The 23,274-nt window shown below is 45.1% G+C and overlaps 3 protein-coding genes across 5 annotated transcripts in view; 1 reads left to right on the plus strand and 2 right to left on the minus strand.

The window, feature by feature from the left end:
- The window catches only part of LOC118123169 (RNA binding protein fox-1 homolog 2), a 42,649-nt gene extending 35,284 nt beyond the window's left edge, over positions 1-7,365 (minus strand). For both annotated transcript variants that reach the window (XM_035180363.2, XM_035180362.2), the window contains exon 1: positions 6,269-7,365. In XM_035180363.2, the coding sequence (XP_035036254.1) occupies positions 6,269-6,526 (258 nt within the window). In that variant the 5' untranslated portion in view covers positions 6,527-7,365. The remainder of the gene's footprint in view (positions 1-6,268) is intronic.
- Positions 7,366-9,569: 2,204 nt separating this feature from the next.
- LOC118123177 (CD9 antigen) lies at positions 9,570-15,333 on the plus strand. Of its 2 annotated transcripts, none has more exons than XM_035180375.2 (9): positions 9,570-9,678; positions 9,798-9,879; positions 11,102-11,207; positions 11,519-11,616; positions 11,851-11,925; positions 12,021-12,119; positions 12,419-12,505; positions 13,252-13,332; positions 13,754-15,333. In XM_035180375.2, exons 2-9 carry the CDS (start codon positions 9,814-9,816, stop codon positions 13,961-13,963), a joined length of 822 nt encoding a protein of 273 aa, XP_035036266.1. In that variant the 5' UTR covers positions 9,570-9,678; positions 9,798-9,813; the 3' UTR covers positions 13,964-15,333. The 2 variants fall into 2 exon arrangements, with proteins under 2 accessions (XP_035036266.1, XP_035036268.1); XM_035180377.2 differs by having other exon boundaries at positions 14,691-15,333.
- Position 15,334: 1 nt separating this feature from the next.
- LOC118123162 lies at positions 15,335-22,967 on the minus strand. Its single transcript, XM_035180352.2, has 14 exons — positions 22,414-22,967; positions 21,612-21,767; positions 21,399-21,517; positions 20,801-20,972; positions 20,605-20,723; positions 18,766-20,380; positions 18,425-18,523; positions 18,064-18,239; positions 17,804-17,898; positions 17,442-17,566; positions 17,036-17,216; positions 16,505-16,652; positions 15,710-15,779; positions 15,335-15,387 (listed from the first exon to the last, which is right to left on the minus strand). Exons 1-14 carry the CDS (start codon positions 22,856-22,858, stop codon positions 15,368-15,370), a joined length of 3,540 nt encoding a protein of 1,179 aa, XP_035036243.2. The 5' UTR covers positions 22,859-22,967; the 3' UTR covers positions 15,335-15,367.
- Positions 22,968-23,274: the final 307 nt, after the last annotated feature.

Genomic DNA, 23,274 nt, shown 5'->3' on the forward strand with positions numbered 1-23,274 from the left:
TTTTGTGTAAAGCAAATCAACATCGTAGTCTGCCCTGATCACCAAAAGCTCTCGAATCCCATCTTTCCAAGAGTCTTCTACATGTATGGCTATGATATTTGTTTTATTTCCTTTTCCTCAGTTTTGCGTCAGTCAGACATTTTTCTTGCCACATGGGCTCACTATGACATTTTCCAGACATTTAACTAGGACGCTGGCAGGAGATGTTCTGGAAAAAAATCAAGAGCAACTGCTTCAGACATTTGCATTCTCGCGTACAGCCCTGATGGAAGATTTTAGGAAACTGTGCGGAGTTCGGTGCCTGTCTGAAAACAAGTCTGACAATGTCCCAGGATCCAGAATCAACAACAGTCAAATTACCTCTTCAACAGCCTCACAAATATTTGAAAAGATAAAAGCGTCTTCCCCTAAAACTCATCTGAACATTATCATCTCCTTGCAAGACCTGGAAAACTATGCCGTGTGGATTTCAGTCGTTTGTTCATCAAGTGTTATCCACGATCACTTCATGAGCAAACTCAAGACTCCGTTAAGTCAACACATCACAAGCGAGGAGCACAACTGGAGATGAACGTGACCCGCTGAGAGGATCAAACTGTGCCACCGCACAACGCAGAAAACTGGAGAAGTAATTAACAGAAACACTCCGCGGGGCAGAGGACAGGAAGTGATGGATGTGCTCTGTCACTGCGCCGTACCCTGAAAGGTATATCACATCCGAGAGACGGAGCTGAAAGTGACAAATGACACGGAGTCTGTTGATGTACGCGGACATACAGACACACAAAGACAACAGAGGAAGAATAGAAAGACGGGTTGAATTGCAAGTTTGCCTCAGACTGAAGTTTCCCATGACGGCAACTTTTTCAGATCATCAAGCCCAAAATGTGACCAAAGGACGGGGGGGTTATGAGTTTTACTATTTTCTATCAGAGTAGGAGTCCTGGAAAACCTCTCATATGAACTGCATGCAGGATGTTTAACCCCCCAGTCCTGACAATAACAAAACATTTGTACATCTTAAGAGAAAAGTACAATTCATATGTTCATCCTGCCACAAGTATATAATATTATCAACATTAAATATTTGAAATACTTGACAGAAACTATACAAGTGCCATCTTAAACTGCAGCGTTCCACTGATAGAAAACAAACAGAGCTCCTTAGTGTTCACAGTAGTCACTGCTAAATAAATCTGCCTATTTCAGATACTTAAAACCACATCCCCCCCCCCAAGTAGATTAAACACCCTTTACCGCGAGGGAAAATACTTGCAATGTGACACTTTAATATGTTAAAAGTCACCAGAATTTCACAGTATTTTAAGTTTTATTTAATTTAATATACTGTAGATGCTGGTGTTTTTCCACCAATGTGCTGCACAGGCTGCTTCATTGTTTTCTGTCAGATGTAATTATTTCACTCTGTCAAGGCAAAGCCTGAAATGCACCAAGGGCATGCATTATGTTACAGCGGCTTACAGACGAAAGTGGAACACGTGTCCATTTCTTTTTTTACTGCTATACTTATTTTAATGACGTCTCGGTTCCACATTCAGCCTCAAGTGATCTATTTATTTAATGGCTGAACTTAAAGAGCACAAAAAGCCTCACACGCACACAAACACAACGGATCGTGGGACTGTAAACTTCACAGCAGAAAATTGTCATTGTGTTCGACACGGGGGAAGGTGCGACAAGGCTGTGGCGGTGGTCCGGCGTCACAGACGACGCCATGTAAGGGAAACACGGAATTGACATTTGGCTTCGTGTGGGTGGAGATGGGAGCACATCTGACAGTTTGGGGGCAGCAATGCGGAGGGGAGGCATGCAGGGTGGGGGTGGGGGTGGGGGTGGGGGAGTGGTGACATGATGACCATAGAGGGAGAGTTAACATGCGAGTGTCATGTTAAGGGACTGAAACTGCTGCGCTTAACAGTAGAGGGAGAGAGAGAGGGGGAGGGGGAGAATTATCTAACCTCTTTTTTTTTTTTTTTTTAAATGGAGCAATTCCTCTGTTTTCTTCAGTGCTCTTATTCCTTTATGAAACGTGGTGAATTGAAGTGAAGTGAACACACACACACACGGTACGAGGGAGGGTGTGTGTGTTTGTTTCTTTGTGAGTTGCGCAACTTCGTCTCGGGGAATATTTCGCTTATCGTTGCCAGTTCAAAAGTCAAGGGTGACTCCGCCGCTGTGCTACAGCTCAAAGTTTAACAGCAATCATTAAACAGCCGCGGTGTGCATAATGTGCGACCCGGCAGGATTTTGTGCACGACCCTCCTGCAGCACATATTAACACGCGTCGGTACGAGTCCAACGCGCGACTTCAGCCTCCTCCTCTGCCTCCCTGTAATACTGTTCCCCCTCTGTGGGTATTTCTTCTTTTCTGTGAATAATTCAGGTGGCTGACTTCTGAAGGACACTCACACTTTTAGTCTACAGTTACACACAAGCTCTGTGGGAACATGAACAACTAGTTACCTCTGTAGCTACGCAACCACTGGGCCTACTGGAGGTTATTAGTCGAGCCAGCAACAGCATTTTTCTCTTTGAAAAGAAGAGAAAAGAATTGTCGCTATATTGAGGCTCAAATCAGTGATTTCTTACACGATCAATTCATCCGTTTAATATTTTGTAATTCAACCAAATAAAAAAATCCACATCAAATCTACTAAATTACTAATGTGTTGAGTTGTTTATCTGAAAAGTCAAATGAAGGTTAAGTAATTTACAAATACATGAAACTAGAAACTCCATCCAGCTAAATGTTTGATGTATTTAGTTGAATGAGTTAAGTAATTCACAGATTGTTAAAATGTAAATGGATTTTGTTAATTTGGAGGTCAAACAAAAACAAATACTGTGGGAGCTTAGATTTAACAGAAGGTGTCCATTATTCCCACTGATCCCTTTTTCTGAATGTATCAGAGCAAAGGAGCCGTGTTGTTTGAATTATGGCTGAAATGATTAGAGGCTTATCTTTGCTGAAAGTCGTTAATCACAGAGTAACTGACTCTAAAGCTGCTCTCGGACCTGCACTGAAGTCTGGATATGATCCTGAAATCTTTGGCAGGGGCTGCATGTGAGAACGCAACTGTCTCCTGCTAGCCCCCCAGTTAAATGTGTGGATATGTCCGTGAGCCACACGTGAGAATACAGTCGGATAATGTCTGGAAAATTCACAGTGGCCAAGTGGGCGCGTTAATAACGTTGTGACGGACGGAAAACTGAAAAGGAAATTATACAAATATCTCAGGATGAAAAAGAGGCTCCACCTCTGCCCTCAATTTCTCTGTTGTTGTGAAAGTGTCTGACCCAGACCATCTCCCACTGCGTCCTCCACATGTGATACGTAAACCATGTTTGATAAACATCTTAAATAAAATACCAACAAGCAGAAAATCCCAGACAATATTATTTTTGTTCACTTAAAAGCTAAAACTTTTGTTTCATCGTTAAGGAAAAAAAAAAACCTCCAGAGAATCCTTTACTGTCGGAGGAAGTCAGGAGCAGACGGTTGGCAGCAATACATTTTCATTAGCAACCAATGTAACAGACTCGATTTCTCATTAGACTCCTGGGCACAAAAAATAAAAAAGTTTACATAAGTGCACTCGCGCGACAAAAAACCATCAACGCTCGGTGCAATGAACATCGCATGTGGTGGACATTCTGAGACAATAACTGCTCGCTATCAGTAATAAATCTCAGTGATCTGTCGGTTCATAACCAACCGCCCCCCCCCCCTCCCTCTGCTGTGGCCCGTTAAAGCGATCAGTCTGGTTAATGCCCTCTCCTAAATGAGCTTTGATCTCGTTAGCGCGACACAAAGCCTCTTTACTGCCAACGATAGGACAAATCGGCTTGCTTGGAACACAGAGCGAGGTGGACGGAGGGAGTTATAGAAACCATACTCCCACTGCATCCGAGTGGACCACAGAACCGCCTCAAGGGGGAGAAGCATCAATGCTACTGAGAGGAGAGATGGGAAATAAATTTAGAAAGGAGACGAGGAAAAAAAAAAAAAAGTGCAGAGACAAGCGGTGAAGATGAGAAAACGAGGGGACGGATGTGAAACCGGAAATAAAAAGTGATAGATGTTACATGATTTAGGTGCTGCGTTGAAAAGGGGCCGGGGGGACAGTAGAGAGTGAAGGGGGTTGGAGTGGTTTGCCTCACTGGCACATTGAAAAAGCCTGTGAACCAGGAGTCAATTAGCAATCTGGAAATATGCCTGGGGGAGAGATGGGAGGGTGGGGGAAATCAGAGGACAGCTAGAGGGAGAATGGGGTGAAATGGGGGTGGGGGGGTGTGAAGGGATCTGGAGATTGCCTGAGCGGGGAGGAGAGCAGGAGCAACAAAGGGGAGAGACGGCTGCACTCTCGTTCATTATCACACCGCTGATTTACAGTCAGCCCGGAAGGTCAGCCGTCTCCCGGCCCGAGCGCTCAATAGGAATCCTATGGTAATTGTTGGGTGTGTTTAGTTATAGGGTCGTCGTCTGAACTCATCCTCTACCCCGTCCTGGGCACGCACGCCGCCACAGCACGCCACCGCCGGTTAACTGCCGCCATCAGGCCTCCATGTCAATTTCTCTTATTTACCCTTTACATAAAATGTTTTCATCTTAATTCAGAGTGCATCCTCCTGCTTATCTCTACCCCCCCCCTCCCCTCCAACTTATCAAGTCATCCCGCCATCCATCACTTCCCTCTCATCCATTATCATGCTCCCTGATGGGTGCAAGCTAATGGCTCTGATTTCCTTTCTGTCCTCTCTCTCTCTCTCTCCTTGCCTCCATCCTTTATTTCCCCCTACATTTATCAGCGCAGGCCACGTATATATCTCTCCTGCATCACACCCAAACATTTAGCCTGTTTAGACTCCTCTCCCTCAAGCCATGCCTCTTTCTCTCCCCATCAATCCACCAATCACTTCCCTGAGCCTCAACTTCCATCCATCCATCAGCTCGCCCTCCACCCCACCCTTTTTCCAGCCTGACCCGCACCAGTGCCCGGCAATCAATACAACTGATGGGCAGCCAGAAGCCACACCACGCCACATCATCTTTGCCGGCGGGCTATAACCTTTCCCCGTCATCAACATCCATCCTTTGTGAAGCTCGCCCAGCATCACAACAACACGCGGGGGCATATTTGTCATTGTAGCAGGTCAGCCGTGCAGCCAATTTAAGTACTCTACCAGTTCCCTGGGATTCAATTACCTGCCGATGACCTCAGCCCATGTCCGCCTGCCGTTAGTGCTAAAACAGCGTGCGTCAGCTGAAAATGTCTTGTGCCGTCGGTATACAGGCACTTCGTAGCATATTTGTGCAATGTAAGAATGATGTGTAGTGCATGAGCATTTGGAAAAGGTGAAATAAACAGTAATGGATCCAGGGAGAGTAAGTGAGAGAGGTGCACCCCGTGCCTCGGTGTCCCCCTGGTTTACTGTAACATACACAGATTAGTCTGGCACAGGCAGGGGTGGTTGTTGATACTCTGCTGTCTCAGCAGTCGAGTCATGAGAGCAGGGAAGACCTGGGTTGAAGAGGGGCCCCCCTGAGCCCCCTCGCTCCTTCAGCCTCCACCAAAAGGCTCCGTTCTTTGTCTTTCTCTGTGCTGACCCCTCCCCCAATCGTCGTCTGCCTCCCTCTTAACACCTAGCCACAATTTGAGGAGGGGGGTGGGGGGGGAGAAAGGGCGATTAATGGCACACGCCGTGTGTATCAGGATTTGATGTGGTGACTCACTGCGAATTATCGTCCCAGGTATGAGCAAATTCATCCACGTGAATGAAAAGGAAAACGAGGCCGAGGCAGGCGACATGTGACAAAGCCCTGGTTCGCTCTCTGGGAGACGGGCATGATGAGTGGCTCTGATCTTAGCTGTGCTGCTGTCTGTCACAGCAATGGAGTCTGTATCATATTACCTTTGTCTGGCTTGGTCATGCTCGCTCACTGAGCAGCTCCAGGCGGCTCAGCCCTTCATCAACACACTCCCCCCCCCACTACACTTTGTTAGTGGGATCCACAAATCCACACATCTGGGTTTAAAAAACAGAAGGGGGATATATTTCTCTGTTTGCTGCAATGATGCATGATTATGTTGTTGATGAGGGGGAAAAAAAGGGGGCCCTGTCAAAACATCCCCATCTTCCCCAGCTGGAGCCTGGGAACAAAAGCTTTTAGAGGAGACTTCACGGAGGAGCTGGAGAAAGATGGAGCCGGGTGTGTTTATACTTTGCATATTTTTTTTTTTCCTACCTGGCCAATGTCAGCAACAACAGCCCCGGTCCCGTCTATCCTCGGTCTCTTGCACTCCGCCCCGGGCAGGTCGGTGAGTGGGGCGGCGGGTGTCTGCGCGTCGGGCTCCGGGTCCCCTCGCTTCGTCGCCCGGACAGCTGCCGGACCCCCGGGCGCGTTGGCGAGGGGTCCGGCGGCCGCGTCGAGCTCCCTCTCCCGATCCATGATCCCCCGACTAACGGGCAGCATTATGGAGGCAACGTCGGTCGACATTAACATCGGACGGCGGACAGTCACCAGTCAGGGGGTGGGTGGGGGGGGGAGAGAAAAAGTCTTTCTGTGTAAATTGGCCTCGTTTCCCTCGGTCCGTCCCTGTCGACGCTCACAATGGATCCAGACGCGTCCGGAGATTGTCCCTCAGATTTTACAGTTTAATTGTCTAACTTAGCTTTTAGCGGGTTCGAGCTAAAAAAAAAAAACCATACTGGCCCCAAGCGGGAGTCAGCACCGGGCACGTTAACGAACACTTCTCCCCCCCCCCACCAACCTAAAGAAACAAAGTGAACCGGGACACCCCCCCACCACCACCCCCCCTACCCCCGTTTTTTAATAAAGACCACACGTCCGACTCCTGGATCCCCCTGACGAGCTAATTAGCTAGCTAACGTTAGCCAGGTCGCTAGCATTACATTCCGCTAGCTCCTCGGTGTAGACGCGGCTCCGGGAGCTCGCTCCTCGGGGTGATTATAGATAAATGTCGGGGAATCGGTGGCTCTCGTCTGTTCGGTGGAAGCCTCACGGGGTTTTCTGGGTTTTTTTTTTAATCAAAAGCCCCCCTCGCTCGCTCCAGGTTCCAGTCCACCCCGGGGTCTGTGTCCTCGCTCCGTCCGCTCGCTCGCCCGTGCTGCTCCGCTGTGGACGCGTCTTGTTCCGCCGGTGAGGAGCCGCCTGCTGCTGCCGAGGAACGAGGTTTCCTCTGGGCTGAGTCCCGGTCGGTGTGAGGGTGGGTGTGTGTGGAGGGAGCTGATCCACGGTCGGATTTGTCCAAGGGCACCGGGCTGAGGAGCGACCGACAAGGAGGTGAGGTGGGCTGGTCTGAGGTCTGTGCTCGGTCCTCCTCCTCCTCCTTCTCCTTCCTCCTCCTCCTCCTCCTTCCTCCTCCTCCTTCCTCCTCCTCCCAGCTCCCCGCCTCCTCTGCCCTCACTTCTCCCAAATTCAAAATGAAGAAGATGCTTTCACCTGGAAACACGTCGGAGGAGAAACACTCTCAATGAATAACAATTAAAAGATCAAGAGGACGAAAGGAAAACATGTTGAGCTGACGCCAGAGGTTAATTATGTCAAAGGTTTCATCTTTTATCTTCTATTGTCACATATAATAAAGATAATTTCCAGTTATGATTTGTTTTTGCCTGAAAGCTCAACTTTTCAAAGTAGTTTATTACAGTAGACAGACATAGATTATATTTACATAGACATATATTATAGTAGTAATAATAATGAGAATGAGAATGAGAATAATAATATAACGACAATAATAATGATGATAATTATGATGATGATGGGAAAGTAAAGGCCTCATTTTACTCTTTTAACACTTTCTACACGATTTTTATTGTCAGACCCTAATGACACATCTTATATATCATATATAATAATTAACATGAACAAAAACAACATTTAAGGACCCTTTATAATACACCATTGATTAGATCAACGACTACAACACCACATAAATATAGATACATATATTTCCAATATACTAATATACTTATGTCAACGGTAACAAGAAAAGGTAAATAGCAGTAAGAAGGCCTCTATGATATAAATATAAATGTGACCAGTATTGTTCTTACATCTTAAAGTGTGTGTCCATCAATAGAGGAGGAGTCAATGTCTGCAGCGCACAACACATGTCTCCCGATTCAGAAACACACATAGATTTTTAATTATGTAACGTATTTGCTGTCTTTGGGGAATTCTCTTTATAAATTCAGTTGTGTTAACAGCTGCTGTTTGTATTGAAAGGATGTCTGATTAAACTCAAACAGTAAATCCCCCCCCCCATAACCGCAAGTAGCAAAGGCAATAAGAAAAGTATAGAGACAAATAAAGGAGCTGCACCTGCAGTCTCTTGAGTTGGATTGTTTTTGAAAGAAAGATTTACTGTACACTCGTCTTTTTTAGGGTGTTTGCGCCCCCTGGTGGGCCTCCAGTGACAGAGCGTCTCAGAAACACATTTCCATCTTCACAGAATACAAATTCCCCAAATCCTCCCCGGAGAAACTAGCTCTCACACAATTCATACAAAAGTAACACTCATCAGATGTGGCTGCTGTGGGTGTGGGGAGGTTTATAGTGGCAGAGCTGCAATAACCCGAGAGAAGAGGGATTCATCAAAAAGAGAAATACTGCTGTCTCACACACACACACACAGACACACAGACACACACACACACACACACACACCAATGTGATCAAATCTGCACCGATTCCTCACTTCACCTGCCTGCCAGCCTCAGAACAGATGATTGCTGTCACTTCAGGCCAACTGCCGGTGTGTACTGTGTGTGACTGTTTGCATGTGTGTGTGTGTGTGTGTTATTTCTCTCCCTCTCTGTGGCTCACTCCATCAAACCCTGGGTGCGTCTCCTGCTACCTGTCCCTCTGCCACCCACTGAACCTGCAGTGATGGGCTCCACTGGGGTCACGTCACTCCACACAGCGGCCTGCTCCTCCGACACTGACCCCAGGAGCCTGCAGGAGCAGCTACTCCCTTAATCCAGGCCCAGACCTCACAGGGTCATGAAAGGAAACCAGTAATGAAAACCACACCCTGGTATCTGTGGGAACATCCCCAGTCTCCCCATCGCTCCATGTTGTCCTACATTGCACATATTAATATAATACACACTGGTACTGCAAGTCCTTTAGGCTCATTCACTTTTCATGGTTTGCACTTATCTGCACATTTGACCTGTTTGACAGATTTTATTTCACATTTTAAACTGTTGACACATTTAGAATATAATGTTTAGTTTTCTAACATTTTAGTTTTATAAAGTAATATATATATATATATATATATATATATGTAAAAGTACTTATTCACTACACAAATTGTATAATTACGTGTGTACATATACTGTTGATCTCATTGTTTTTGTATCTCATAACTTTCGATTCCTTAACTTTCACTCTTCACATGCATTTCTTTTTGCTGCAGCATGTTCCTGCGTGCCCAGCCCCCCCCATTGGCGCTGCCTCGTGTCAATCTGCCGTGCCAGCCAATCACAGGACTGTGCGACATCAAAGAGGCGGGACACGACATTAGAATTTGTAATATTACCTGTTGTTCGTCTTCTTTCCTCCTTCTCCTCCTCATCTCCTGCTGAAGAGGACGAGCTGTGAAAAGCTTTCTACTGATACAGGTATTTATTACATCTGCACGTGATTATTTAAGTGTAAACCTGAATCTACAGCTAAAATACAGTATATTCCTCGTAGCTAAGAAGTTTTATATTTGTGCATTTTGTCTTTGTTAAATCAGTTTGTACACAGTCATCATGGGACTGGACGGATGTGGCACCGTGTGCGTTTATGTCATCGTCCTTTTCAACATCGCCCTTGCTGTAAGTCTCTTTCTTTTATTATTATTTACTGTGTTATTTATAAGAAACAAATTTTAAATCTGCTTTTTCTTTGTCAAATAAGAAAAAACAATGGCAAATCATTGGTTGTGTTTTTTTGTTGTCGACGTGCTTTGTGGTTTGTCTTGTGTTCTTATTTGTTGTGGTTTAATTTGAGTTTTTTTAGTTTTGTAATTTTTCGTTGGGTTTTGAGCTTCAGAGCCACCGCACCATCCACCTCTGGTGTCTAATAGAACTCAGAAATATTAGAGAAAACTAAAAAGAGATTTATCCATATTCCCTTTTTTGACCTCGTTTATTCTTCTTCTTCTTCTTCTTCTTCTTCTTCTTCTTCTTCTTCTTCTTCTTCATGCCAACGGTTGTGTCGTGGTTATGTGTATTTCGTCGCCTTTAATGACAAAAACAGTTGCTTATGTTTTGCAAGTTGTGTCACAAGTCTCACGCATTTCCTGCATCTCAACTTCCGCTCATCATCCAGAAATGAAACTTAAATATTCTAGACACTCACTCTGCCATCTTGTGCATCTGGAGCAGCAGGTCCCACTGATACATTTGACCAATCACAAGGCTCAGGCTCAGCTGTCAATCATGACGTCTAATGACGTTTTTAGAGCATAAAACAACACAATCGAAGTGTTTTCTTATTTGTTGTTGTGTCTTGGGATTTGTCTTGTGTTCTTATTTTAGAGAGATTTATCCATTATACCCTTTTTTGACCTTGTTTACATTACATTGCATTACATGTCATTTGGAGGACGCTTTTATCAGAATCAGAATCAGAATCAGAATTCTTTTTATTGCCAAGTATATTTACACATACAGGAAATTGCCTTGGTGTGGTTGGTGCCTTTACCCAAAGCAACTTACAATTAGTGCATTCAACATCTAGACGGGCCATTGGGGGGTGCAGTATCTTGCCCATGGACACTTCGGCATGCAGATGGGGAAGATTATAAAAATACATTATGACAGGGTTTATTAGGAGAAGCTTTGTCTTCAGTTTTTGGGAGCTGTCACGTCGTCCATCTTTATTTACAGGTCTCGTGCAGTTTGTCCTATACAATGTAAAATAAAATGTATTTTCAGCTGCTGTGGAAAACACGACGCCAGATACAGAATATTATAGATGTCGATTGAATATTTGAAGAGGTGACCTTGGACTGTTGATGTACTACATGTTCACATTGTACTTCCTGTTTGGCAGGTGGCGGGCTCTGCCTTTTTGGCTCTCGGCCTGTGCCTCAGGTTCAACGTTAATACCAGGGTCGTCTTTGAAATAGCCAGCCTCAAATCATGGGTGTTCGTTATGGGTGAGTTCGCACTTTGACTTTGTGACATTTTTAAGTCTTAGAGATGTTGAAATGTTCAGCCCCTGACCCCCAAAATGAATCCCTTCAAGTGAATGAAGCATACGAAGGATATTGTTTTAACCTCGTTAGCAAGTTAGATGACACTGTCGCTAGTCATCATCACCACAGGGGTCATGTTTATACATATTTGTATTTGTTAGGTTTTATTTTAAATGAAACTATATTTAGTTATATTTAGACCCCTGTGGGGCCCTGAACCCTAGTTTGGGAACTGCTGCAGTAACAGTGTGTTTCTGTATTTCCTGCATCAGATGTGAAGATTATTATCGTGCTGGGTACGTTCATGTTGATCACGGCGCTGTTTGGATTCATCGGCGCCTCCTCTAAGAAAAAATGGGCTCTGGAGACGGTAAGATGTGTCTCACAATGGTTAGAGTGCCACTTCGAGTAAAGTGCAAAATAAATAAATCTTTTAAAGGTTGATTTGACGTGCAAGTGTTTGACTTACTGGTTTAAATAAAGCTTATATCACTGATCCAGGTGCAGTGTTGTGATAGTTCCATGTTCCTGTGTGTTTATCAGATTAAAAGGTTGTTTCATCAACATGTTGTAATTAATCTTAATCTTCTCCCTCCCCTGTCAGTTCTCTGGTCTCCTGAGCCTTCTTCTTTTGTCTGCAATGGCCCTACTGGGTCTCACTTTTTGGAAAAGCGATGCGGTGAGTGAAGAGGGAGCGGGGAGACGACAAATTTAAAATCTGTAATTGCCTTCCTTGTGTGTAGTCATGTCATGTTTTTAATTTTCAACGTTTAGGTTGGAATGAACATAATGGAGTTCTACATCAGCATGTATGTTCTGTACGATGGAGTAGATCCAGTCATTGGCACCACCCTCAGGATCATCCACAACTTGGTGAGCACAAACTGACTTTTTACTTCCCTCTAACTTTATAAAAAGGTTTACTATTAAGCTCTCGGCCTGATATGTTTGTTTTCCAGGATTTAGAACAGTGGCCAGCCACTGAAACAACTGCTACCAAATATTAAGCTATTGGTGGCTCGGTAATCTAAATTTGAGTTATGGAAACAGGTGTTGATCATAAATATATATATTGAAGATATAGTAAGAAATACCAAATGTCATTTTCGTTGTTAATGAATTTAATTTGAAGCGTCTTTGATTGTCGTTGACCTTCATCTCCTGCTCTGCAGCTTCACTGCTGTGGCGTGACGGGCATCGGGCTGATAGAGACGACCTGTCCCAAGCCAAGTGGATTTTTGGAGCACTTCGTCATGCCTGTAAGTTGGTGCCAAAATATTTGGCCATTTTAAAGAAGTATTACCTGGACCTGCTGTATTCTGAAGACCAGCGGTTCTCAAACTCTTTACACCATGTACCACCTCAGTAAATATTAGGCTCTCCAAGTACCACTGTTGTGACCAACATTAAAATACAGTAGCGTAGGCCGAACCTATTCAGCTACAGACAGATCACGCAAGAGGAAGGTTTATTCCTAATAAGAGAATGATTTCTTGTTGACTGTTGTCAGCCACAGCCAGGCTGTACAAAGGTGTAGAACTAGAACTCACACACACACACACACACACACACACACACACACACACACACACACACACACACACACACACACACACACACACACACACACACACACACACACACACACACACACACACACACACACACACACACACACACACACACACACACACACACACTGGTGTATAGATACAAGTTATAGCTTTGTCATAAGAGATGGAAAAAAGAAAAACAAAGCAATAATGATTGGAACGTGGACCTATTGTGGAAGAATGGAAATAGCAGGCCGGTAACGGTCTTCTCGGAGTCACCACGGTGGTTTTGAACCGTCCATTTTATAATATTTCTGAGATTCTTCCGTGTATCAGTACAGGGAGCTCGTGTACTACTGTTGGTACAAGTTCCATAGTTTGAGAACCACTGCTGGAGACTCTGGGTCATCTGCAGTAAAGCGAGTTCTCACAGTTTCTTCCGTCTCCCACAGAATTGTCCTGAGAAGATCGCAGGCTTCTTCGACAGAAAAGCTCCTCTGATAGGTGTCCTCTTTGCATTTGTATGTCTTCTGGTAAGTGCGTGCAAATAAAAAAATTCGAACTCATGTGCAGTCACTTTAGTTCATAATGAAGTGCAATAAAATAGATTTTGTTGATTTAAAAAAAAAAAATTATAAAATAGTTGGAACCACGATAACAAAAGAGTCTAAATCTGATTATCAACAGCAGTAATTCAGCTCCTTTGTGGCTGTTAAACTAAAGTCAAAATACACCAAATCATTTTTTAGGGTTTCTGTCTGTTTCAGGTCATTCATGTGACACTGATGTTTGTTCAAGTGCAGATTTTTTTTAAATGTTGTCCTCAGCTCTTGTTGATCATAAAGTCAATGACCATGTTCTAATCCCAATTATGTCTCACATAATTAATATTTCTCCCCTTGCCTTTCTTTTACATGTTCTCTCCTCCTCTTGTCTCTCAAACGGTTCCTATAGAGCGTACCTCTAGTGTGCAGCAGTATCATCTGCAAAAAGATCCGTGTGTCCGTTTCCACAACTCAGTACACTGTCATGACTAACTACGCCCTGCCTACCCCTCAACCATTACAGCAGGGATTTGTCCCCACCTCCTACTCTTACCCCAACCCGGACCCAGACATTTTCCCCCTTGTCCCTGTCGCTGAGGCCCCTGTGGTTGAGGCCTAGTTTACTCAGTCTTGATTTTTGTTCTCTCCGCTTTGGCATGGAGAATTCAAATGCATGTTTTCCTCAGCCGGGTTATTAAAGGGTTTCATCAACTCCCTTTGAAGGAGGAATTTACCCTGTACGGACAAACACACCGTCACATTAAGGCTACATCCATACTATGACGTCGGAAAACATCTTTGACGTGAGCGTTTTGGGTTCGAATCAGTTTTAAATCGCCGCCCATATTAATATGCCTGAAAAACGCAAATCATGTGACCTCCCACGTACACTGATGTACATAAGAATTGCTCCAATAACAGCTCATCTCCTCTTCTAGAAAGGGATAATGTGATCGAGCCTGACGAATCAGCGGAGGCTATGTTGTCATGGAAAAGACCCAATCAGCAAGCGGTTGTGTCTATGACATCGTTTTCCAAATATCTCAGTTTCAGCTCTTCCAGCCTAAACCCCCGGCGTCTTCAAACTGAACTGGGGCCAGCGGCGTTTCTCAAAGCTTCTCAGTTAAAGCAGCTCTAAAACTCCGGAGTAGTGAAAATAATAGTAACTTTATTTGAAAAGCACTTATCCCAACAAGGTTACACAGTGCTTCTCAAATTCCAATGGCCAAAATGAATGGTATTTAATTCTGTTCAATTCTAAGCGCCAAATCGTAACCTAGGTCAAGACCTTGAAATTTATACAAAACCCCAGCAGTCTCCCCCCCCTTTCTGTGTGTGCATGACAGATCAGTCCCTTGGTCTGCAGCGTTATCCTCCTGAGGAAGATCATCAGAGTCCACATTGGCGTAGTACCTTGAAAGGCCTCTAGATCACAGTGGGCGTGTGAGAAGTCACCAACACATCCACGCCACGTTTAATTCAGCTGGGAAGAGGATGGAGACTTTTTCTATGTTACCACGTGACAGCAGCTCTGGTACTTTAGGTTTTGTGCTTTTTATCTTTCATATGAGAAATATCTGCTGTGTTAAAAATATATGTACCAATGTGAAGGGATCATTTTCTTTTAAACCCTTTGAAGCCGTTTCAGAAGCTATGAAAAGTAGTTTTGGTCAAAGTACTTTTTAAAGTCTTGCCCTGCATCATCAGGTACGTCAGTGTGAAACGTATATAGGTGTAATGTTCCATGAGTACTAGTGTTTGTTTTCCTTTGTCAAACTGACTAAACATTTCCAATGGCGTAAAGCATTAAGCCTTCCTTTGAATGGCGGTTTGATACCAAAGATAAACACCTTAGTATTAAAATAAATATATTGTTACTCTAAATCCCTAATTCTGCGGTAAATATTACATTATCCTGTTTTTATGTTTACAATGTTAGAAATGTGTTCCAAATGTCTTTACTTGTTGCAATAAAAGGGCTAAAGTGGAGTGCAGTGTTGTAAACGTGTCTTTATTTCATTGCTCACATGCCACCGTTGGGACCTGTAAGGAAACAAACAAGTTAATTCAGTGACGAAGTCCTGATGACACATACAAAACAGATTCAAATCAACTTCTACCCACATGTTGTCATGTTTCCAAGCATCATTTACAAGTTATTAAAGCTCTCAGACTGGAAAATTGGGAAGGATAATAACAGTTGGATTGTTGGTGGTTGTGTGTGAGGATTTCACATAAAAAAGGCAGAGACAGACCTCAAATCTCTAACCCTCAAGTCTTCACATTATAACAGATGTACGAGAACCTAGTTACCGTCACGCTGAGCTCCTGATCCTCTGGTACGTTTGTGCCATGTTAAACTTACTGTCGATGCAGCCAGATGTGCAGTCACCATCTGCAGCAGAGCAAACCTCTGTCGAGCAGAAGATGAAGATCTGAGGGAGCCAAAAAATAGAAACAGGATAAAACATTTAGATTGTTTTACAAGAACATGAAGTTGGAATCCTTGATCGCGCCACTTTTAAAATGTCTCAGGTTCCTTTAAGTCCATTTCATTTTCTCCAGTGACATTGAAAATCCTTATAAAACAGTTTTAATTCTGGATCCAGCTACGAGATGAATCATGACCATAAAACATCTGATTCAGAGCAAAAACAATGTGGAAAAAAAAACTCAAAGGTACAAGACTATATATATTTTTCTAAGAGTGAAGGAACTCAACATCCCATAAACCATTACAAATGATCCTTTCCAGCGACTTCTTCCTGATTTTAACTTAGTTGTGGTGATTTTCCTCTTCATCATCATCTCTGAAAAACTGCAGCATGTTAGTCAGAGAAATCATCGTCACTGTGGTAAACGTAATGGTAACGCTGACCCGTCCGCTCGTAGCCGACGTGGTTTCCGCGCCATTACTCCTGAGGATTGTGGGTAGTAAAGTATTTCTCCTTGACATCACGAATAAAACAGTTTTTTCTCAAAAAGCAGTAGATATCCATCAGACTTGTGGCTTCCTCAGGAGAACCTAACATCGTCTCACAATCTCGCAGCTTGTGGTGAGTCTACATTGGATGGTTAAAATATTATGGCCGACAATAAAAACCTCTATTCAGAAAATGAAGGTGTTTACATTCGAGTTGGTCTGTTAAGTGGGACGTACCTCCGGATCGCCCAGGAGAGAATGTCCTCCTGCAGCCATGTACGAGGGGCTTTGTGGGGGCAGGATGAGGAAGCCGGAGATCATGATCCTCCGGGTACGGTGCGGGTCAGGGGAAGGAAGCAGCTGGGACTCATCGCGGCCGGGGCAGCTAAACAACACACAGTGGTAGTGAGGGGAACGTTACATCCCGACATTCCTACAGGAGGGAACGTCATTTGCATCATGGGATGTTTAGGATTTAGGACTGAAAAGCGCAAAGGTTTTACAAATGCTAAGTTTGTCCATGAGATATTAAATGCAGATTTAATTTAAAGTCAATGAAAACAAATATATGAAGAACAGATGATATGCAGATATGTCCAGTTTCCTCCTGCAACTACAGGAGAGAAGACAGAAATATATTAACGTTTCAGAATAAAATAGATATTCAAATCTTGAGCTTAATATAAAGCCAAGACAGGTTACAATACAAACATCTAAATTAGATTCTGTCAACTGCATTTATCTCCATCATCTCCATATAAAACATACCCATCATAGATGTGCATCCAGCCGGTGTATGGAGCTGCAGTGTGAGCCACGCAGGACTGAACCAGCAGCACCAGGTTTTCCTCTGGAGGCTCCAGCAGACTCACCTCCAGATAAAGAGGTCTGCCTCGCACGAGACTGAGAGGCAGGTGAGCCTCGGGGTGGAAGCTGCTGAACGACTCGTCTGAAAAGAGGAAAAAGAAAGATATTGTACCTTTTCCCACTGTTGCTCAGACGTCTACATTAGAGGATTGAAGGCCTCACGGATTGTTTAACTGTCGAGGCTAAAAATTACGTTTTGAAAAGAAGCTCTGTAAAACTTAGGAGGGATGTTACCACCAGGTTTGAGTAGATGCTCCTTCAATGTGGCCATGTGTGCCTCTGGATGAAGACACAGAGAACTGCTCACCTGTTGAGAGTCTCAGCTGCACTGTGACCGACTGAATGGGAGGTGGAGGAGGAGGAGGTTGATCCACCACATGCAGCCTCACCTCCCCTGGAGAACCTGGGGAGGAGCTGCACTCCACCAACAACCTGCAGATCAACACCATAGATAGACCGTATATAAAAACACAGGCAAGTGACTTTCAGAAGAATGTGGAGCACATAAACAAACTAAACAATGCAGTGGATGCATAGAGTTGTTTTATAGCGTTTATGGTGCATCTCAGTGTTGTAGCTGGACGTGTGTCCTTAAACCAGAATGACACTCCAGTAGAGGGCACACCTCAGTCCCATTAAATTCAATTTCACAAATTGAATGTCACAAACCTGACAGGAGAGTCCTCATTGTCCGAGGTGCGGTCGACTGGAGGAGAATAGATTCCTTGGACCTCCAACAGATGAACCACGGTCTGACCAAACATCTAACGAGGAAATGATGAAAAAAGAGTTAACAGTTTAGGTTTCGTCTTTACACAAAGCAAAACTCCTCCATGTGGGTGAGACGAGGTGAGATGAGTCAAAGCTTCACGAACAGCATCAGTGTATAACAGGGCCTTTCTAGTCGTATACACAGAAGTGAGCCTCACAAGTTTGTTTACTCCGCAGCCGTCCAGGGGCACCGTGTAGACCTCGGGGTCAGAGGTCAACCTCCGCAGGACGCAGGACGCCTCACTGTCCTCAGAGGGATGAGCAGCGGGGGGCACTGTGGGCTCCGACACAGAGTCAGGCACCACAAACACAAAATGCTGCCCCATTGTACAATCTGTAGGCTCACACATAAAAACACAAACATGTACACAAATGATCAGAGTTTAAAATCAACCCTCAAGATTATTAGTATTTACTTTCTTAAATCCTGTGGCCGGGGCGTAGGCTTCTTATTTTCTTAAATGTGAATTCATCTATCTCAGACAAGTGCTGACACGCTTTCTTTTCGGAGAGGCTCACCCTCCACAGGGTACGAGCAGCAGCCCAGCGAGTGACTGCAGTTGGAGGTAGACGCAGGGCCGAGGCCACAGGGCGAGGGCGTGTTGGCCTCGGGGTGATCTGAGTGCGTGGAGAAAACAAAGGGACGACAGTTACACTTGGTTCAGTTCAGCAGCGTGAGAGATGATGGATTAATCTGGCGATGAGTCAGAATATCTGTCGTAAGGGTGTCTGGTTACAGCGAGAGCCAGGACTGAACTTTTTGCCCCCCTGCGGTGATCTGAGGTCCCGACACCAACATGGCACATATCAGCTAATCCAGATCGACAGAAATATAAAAACGCAGCCGAGCAAGACTTTACCTGTCGTGTCAGAATCCAGCCTCTCCTCCGCTTCCTCTCCACCAGGAGGCCCCACAGCGTAGTACAGATGTTGCTGGGAGTACAAGCCGTGGAGGGGACTGTGCGGTGGCTGAGGGAAGCTGGGATTTCCTGCTTCAGCGTAAAGATCCGTCCTGCTGTGGTCGGAGTCGGAGGGGAGCAGAGATTCTGACTCTGAGGAGGGTTTTTCAGAGTCCGTGCTGCCTGCAGGATGCGGTTCCTGCTCGTCTTTGGACTCTTCAGGCTGGAGGAGGTGGTGGTAATAGTAGAAGTAAGGATACAAGTGGCCATTTTGAGCAGGATAGGTGGATTCTGTGGGTGAAGAAGTGGTTTGATGCTGCGCTGGAGAGGAGGAGGCTTGGAGCAGAGGGTCTGCAGCGTCTTTGGAGGAAGTCGGAGACGCACGGTCGTCATCAGGTCCAGAATACATCTGATAGTAGTGATAGTAAGGGGCGTAGAGGTATGGGTGAGGAGGGGGAACCGGGTCTGGTTCTGGAGTGTTACTGGGTGGGAGAGCAGGAGTCGCAGGTGCAGAGTGTTGCTCTTCATCATTCAGCTCTTGTGTTACACCATCATCTTCAGACAGAAGTGGAATTCTGATCCAGTCTGGTCTGTACTTTTTAGTTTCGTAGGGACTCACGTTGTGTTCTTCGTGGACTGGACGCTCCGAGGACTCAGGAAGAGGCTGAACATCAGGCACATTTGTTTCCGTTGCCATGTCACGATGTGGAGGTGTCAACCTTTTAGCCTCACCCCTCGCCATATGTGGAAAGTAATAAAAGTAGTGGTGTGGATAAGGGTACGGATAAGATGCAGGGGTTTTGTGATCAACTTCAGGACCTGGAGGGATGTAAGGATGAGAGGCAACCTGAGGCGGAGGGGAGGGGTCTGACTTAGCCTCGGACTGCTGCGCTTTGGGGGGCCACACCAGGAACTCGTAGGTATTTGTTGGAGACAGTTCTTCAGGAACCTCAGGAGCTGCATCGGGGTCTTGAGGTGGGTCTGAAAGAGGGATTTTTGGGTGATGGTAGTAGTGGTAGTACGGGTTGAAGGCGTGGTTGGGAGGCTGGAGAGAGGGAGCTTCGGCTTGAGAAGCTGCAGCTGAGAAGGGAGAGTGTGTCTCAGAGAGATCCAAGACAGGAGGTCCCTGTTTTTGCTGTAGATCTGGATGCACCAAACTTAAATCCTCCATTTCATGTGTAGATGATAGAGGAACATGCACGGCGTGTTGATTATTGGAATCCCAGTCAGGAATCTGGTGGGAGTAGTATTCTGGATACTGGGAATCAACAGTAGGGAGTGGCTGTGGACCAAAGTTGGGGTCAGGGGTGGAGAACAAGGGAGTAAGAGGGTCGTGTACGTCAGGAGCATCAGGTTCATGATACTCTTGCTGATATGTGGGGTGGGGGTAGTAAAGCGGGGCCAGGTAAAAAGGGGCGGCCCATGGAAAAGGCTCTGATGGAGGTTCTGTCCTGATCCTGCTGAGATGAGGACCGTCGACGAGACGGGTTCCTGGCAGCTCCTCGAGGGACGAGACAGGACAGGACAGCAGGAGTCGGTTTTCTCCTATTTGAAGATAAAGGGTGTATTTTCCATCCTGAAAATCAAAAAAGATCAGTAAGAGATGGTCTTTACATTCACAAGGTCTCAATTCAAATAAACACCAGATTTTGGAGTTTGGATCTTCTCCACAATCATCAAGTATCTTTTGAAGTATCTTCCTTCCAGTAGAGTTCAAACATGTTAAATTCTGTATATCGTATCTCAGGCAAAGTGAGACATGATAATAATATGATCAGTCTCTTCTGAAGTTCACCTCACCTTCACCGTCATGCCACATGTCATATATGGAGCAGCGATTAGGATCTCTGCGTCACGTCTTTCCACGGTGAAGCCGCACTGCTCAGCCAACGACACCAGGGGGGTCCACTCTCCTCTCACTGAGGGGAAAAGGGAAAAAGGCTTCAGCTGTAGAGTCAGGTTCAAAAGTCACGAATGAAGTTGTCGGTGTTTTTACCATTTATACTCAGCTGCTCTGCAGGAGTCGGTCCTTGCAGGTTGACGGTCATCCCATAGGGGGAGCAGCACACGGAGTACTGACCCGGGGCCTGAGGCTGAATCTGAGGGACGGGACACGACATCTTGACCGGAGCCCCCCTCCACAGCAGAGGCAGCACGTAGCTGTCGTCCTGAACACACGTTTTAACGGCATTCAAAAAATAACTTCACCGCTGAAAACATTTCACCTCGATTAGAGAAGACAAGCCTGAGATTAAGAAACAAGCTCCTGATTAAATGATTTTTTCTTGATTGCTCAGGCACGTTTAATGGAAGAGGATCCACTTGATCTTCATCGTCACCTTCGCAGCTCAGCAGAAGTCTTCTCTCACTGATGTGTTCACACTCTTTCATTAGGTTCAGGCATTTTTACAGCCTAATCGGTTTAACTGAGCTAAATAAAAAGGAAAACATCTGTTCACAGCTGCTGGAATTGACTTGTACTTTACTCCATGGAAAAAACTGTCACATCAGCGAGAACTACAAGAAACACAGCTGGAAGAAAAGTGGATTAAATGGACGTTTTTCACTGTGCACGTGGTTTTATGATCCCAGACCTCCTGTGTGACGTGGCAGGCGTCGTACTGGGCCATCAGACTGAGGTCTCTCCATGTGGTCTGAACAGAGTAACCACACTGGGGCTTCAGCTGGGACAGAGGCACCGACGACTGGTTCACTGGGACACAAACAAAACACCAAGAACAAACTTTAATACATCTCGTGATAGGACATAATCAATGGCCATGTCCCTGGAGCAGCGGCAGCATCACCTCGATCCAGCAGCAGATTTCCAGCTCGTCTCCTCCTGACAACGAGGATCATGGCGTCAGCTCCGCACTCCACCACCGGCTGGAGCTTCTGCCAGCTCTCCTCTGAGCCGCTGAGCCATTGACCTCTGACCTTCTCCTGGTGTCCCTCAGCTTGGACTGGTTAACACACAGACAGCACCAGAGAGTCAATACAGACAAGCTACATCGTGTTTTTAGTGGATGGTGCGGGAGTCGTCGGGTCTCAATGACTGGAACTTTGTTTTCTCGTGTTGAGGTTGGAATTTTTATGTAAAATGGGATTAATTTGGGAACAACCGTCTCTTCTTGATCTGATTTCATAGAACAATGTCAGTGCTTTTAACATGTGCTTTTTATTTTCCATCATTTATTTCTGTATATTTATTATGTCTTTATTTCTCAACCTGCTCACTCGTGGGTCTCAGAAGAGATATTACACCTTGATGTGACGTTTCCAGTTAAAGGATAAATAACTAAATTAAAACTAGATCATCAAATCATATAAAAACCTACAGTGACTTTGCCTATATAATAGAACAACAATATATAAATCAATAAAAACCACAACTAAATACAAAATAAAACAAATAGAAAAACAAACAGTTAACTGAGCTTTGTGCACAAAAAATAAATTATAAAAAAAGTTATTTTAAGAAATGTCTCGTCTTCTCTTCAGGCTCCAGATGAGAGCTCGATGATGTTGTTACCTGCAGCTTCCTCGTGTTTCCTGAACCAAACCCCTGCAGCTGCAGCCTGAGGACAAACAACCCTGACACGCGTTTACCTGCAGCAGCAGCAGAATCTGCCTGGTAGCCCACGTTGGGGGTGTTTGCTTCCAGCCGACCGACAATGTAAAACCTCCCCGGAGCTGTGTGTTGTATTTGTGCAGTGGCACAGTCTCCATCGGGGGGCGGAGGTGAAGAATAGACCCGCAGGCCCTCGCTTTGATTCGGGTTGTGTCTGAACCGTGTGTCCGGTGAAGTCGTCCTGGCTGCGGGTCTCCGGTCTGCAGCCTGTGTCCGGTGCGAGCTGTGGAGGAGGTGGAGGAGCTGCTGGTGGAGGAGCTGCGGGCCCCGGGGGGTTGCAGCGCGGCCCCTGGCCCCACGAGGGCCCGCGGGGGGACGTGTTCCTGCAGAATGAGCAGATTCACACCAGCTCACTGAAGGAAAAGTTATGATTGTGATGCTGAGGAGGAAACTCAACCAGTTTCCTGTTTGTTTCACATGCATTTTAAATGTTTGTCTCACGTGCACCTGAACACTGAATCAACGTGCAGTCTTTGTACACTTCCGGCTAAAGCACCTGTGCACGGACACACTTCCGGCTAATGCACCGAGGTGACACGTGGTCAGAAGGTGCAGGATTATTCAAATGATCAGTTTTTTAAAAAACCACAGGTTTTAAAAGTTTTCTTCTGTTACTGTTTTTTCAAGCTTTTGAATATAATATAATAACTTTATTTTGTTGTTTTTCTGCATCATACGTAGAATATGACACACACGCACACACACACACACACACACACACACACACACACACATACAGTATATAGATATATACGTACACACATATGATAAGTGCTCTTCTTAAACCTAATTATATGTAAGTCGGAAGTGATGAGTTATATAATGTTCCACATAAGAAT

This window comes from Hippoglossus stenolepis, chromosome 16 (genome assembly GCF_022539355.2).
Source record: "Hippoglossus stenolepis isolate QCI-W04-F060 chromosome 16, HSTE1.2, whole genome shotgun sequence".
Taxonomy (NCBI): Eukaryota; Metazoa; Chordata; class Actinopteri; order Pleuronectiformes; family Pleuronectidae; genus Hippoglossus; species Hippoglossus stenolepis.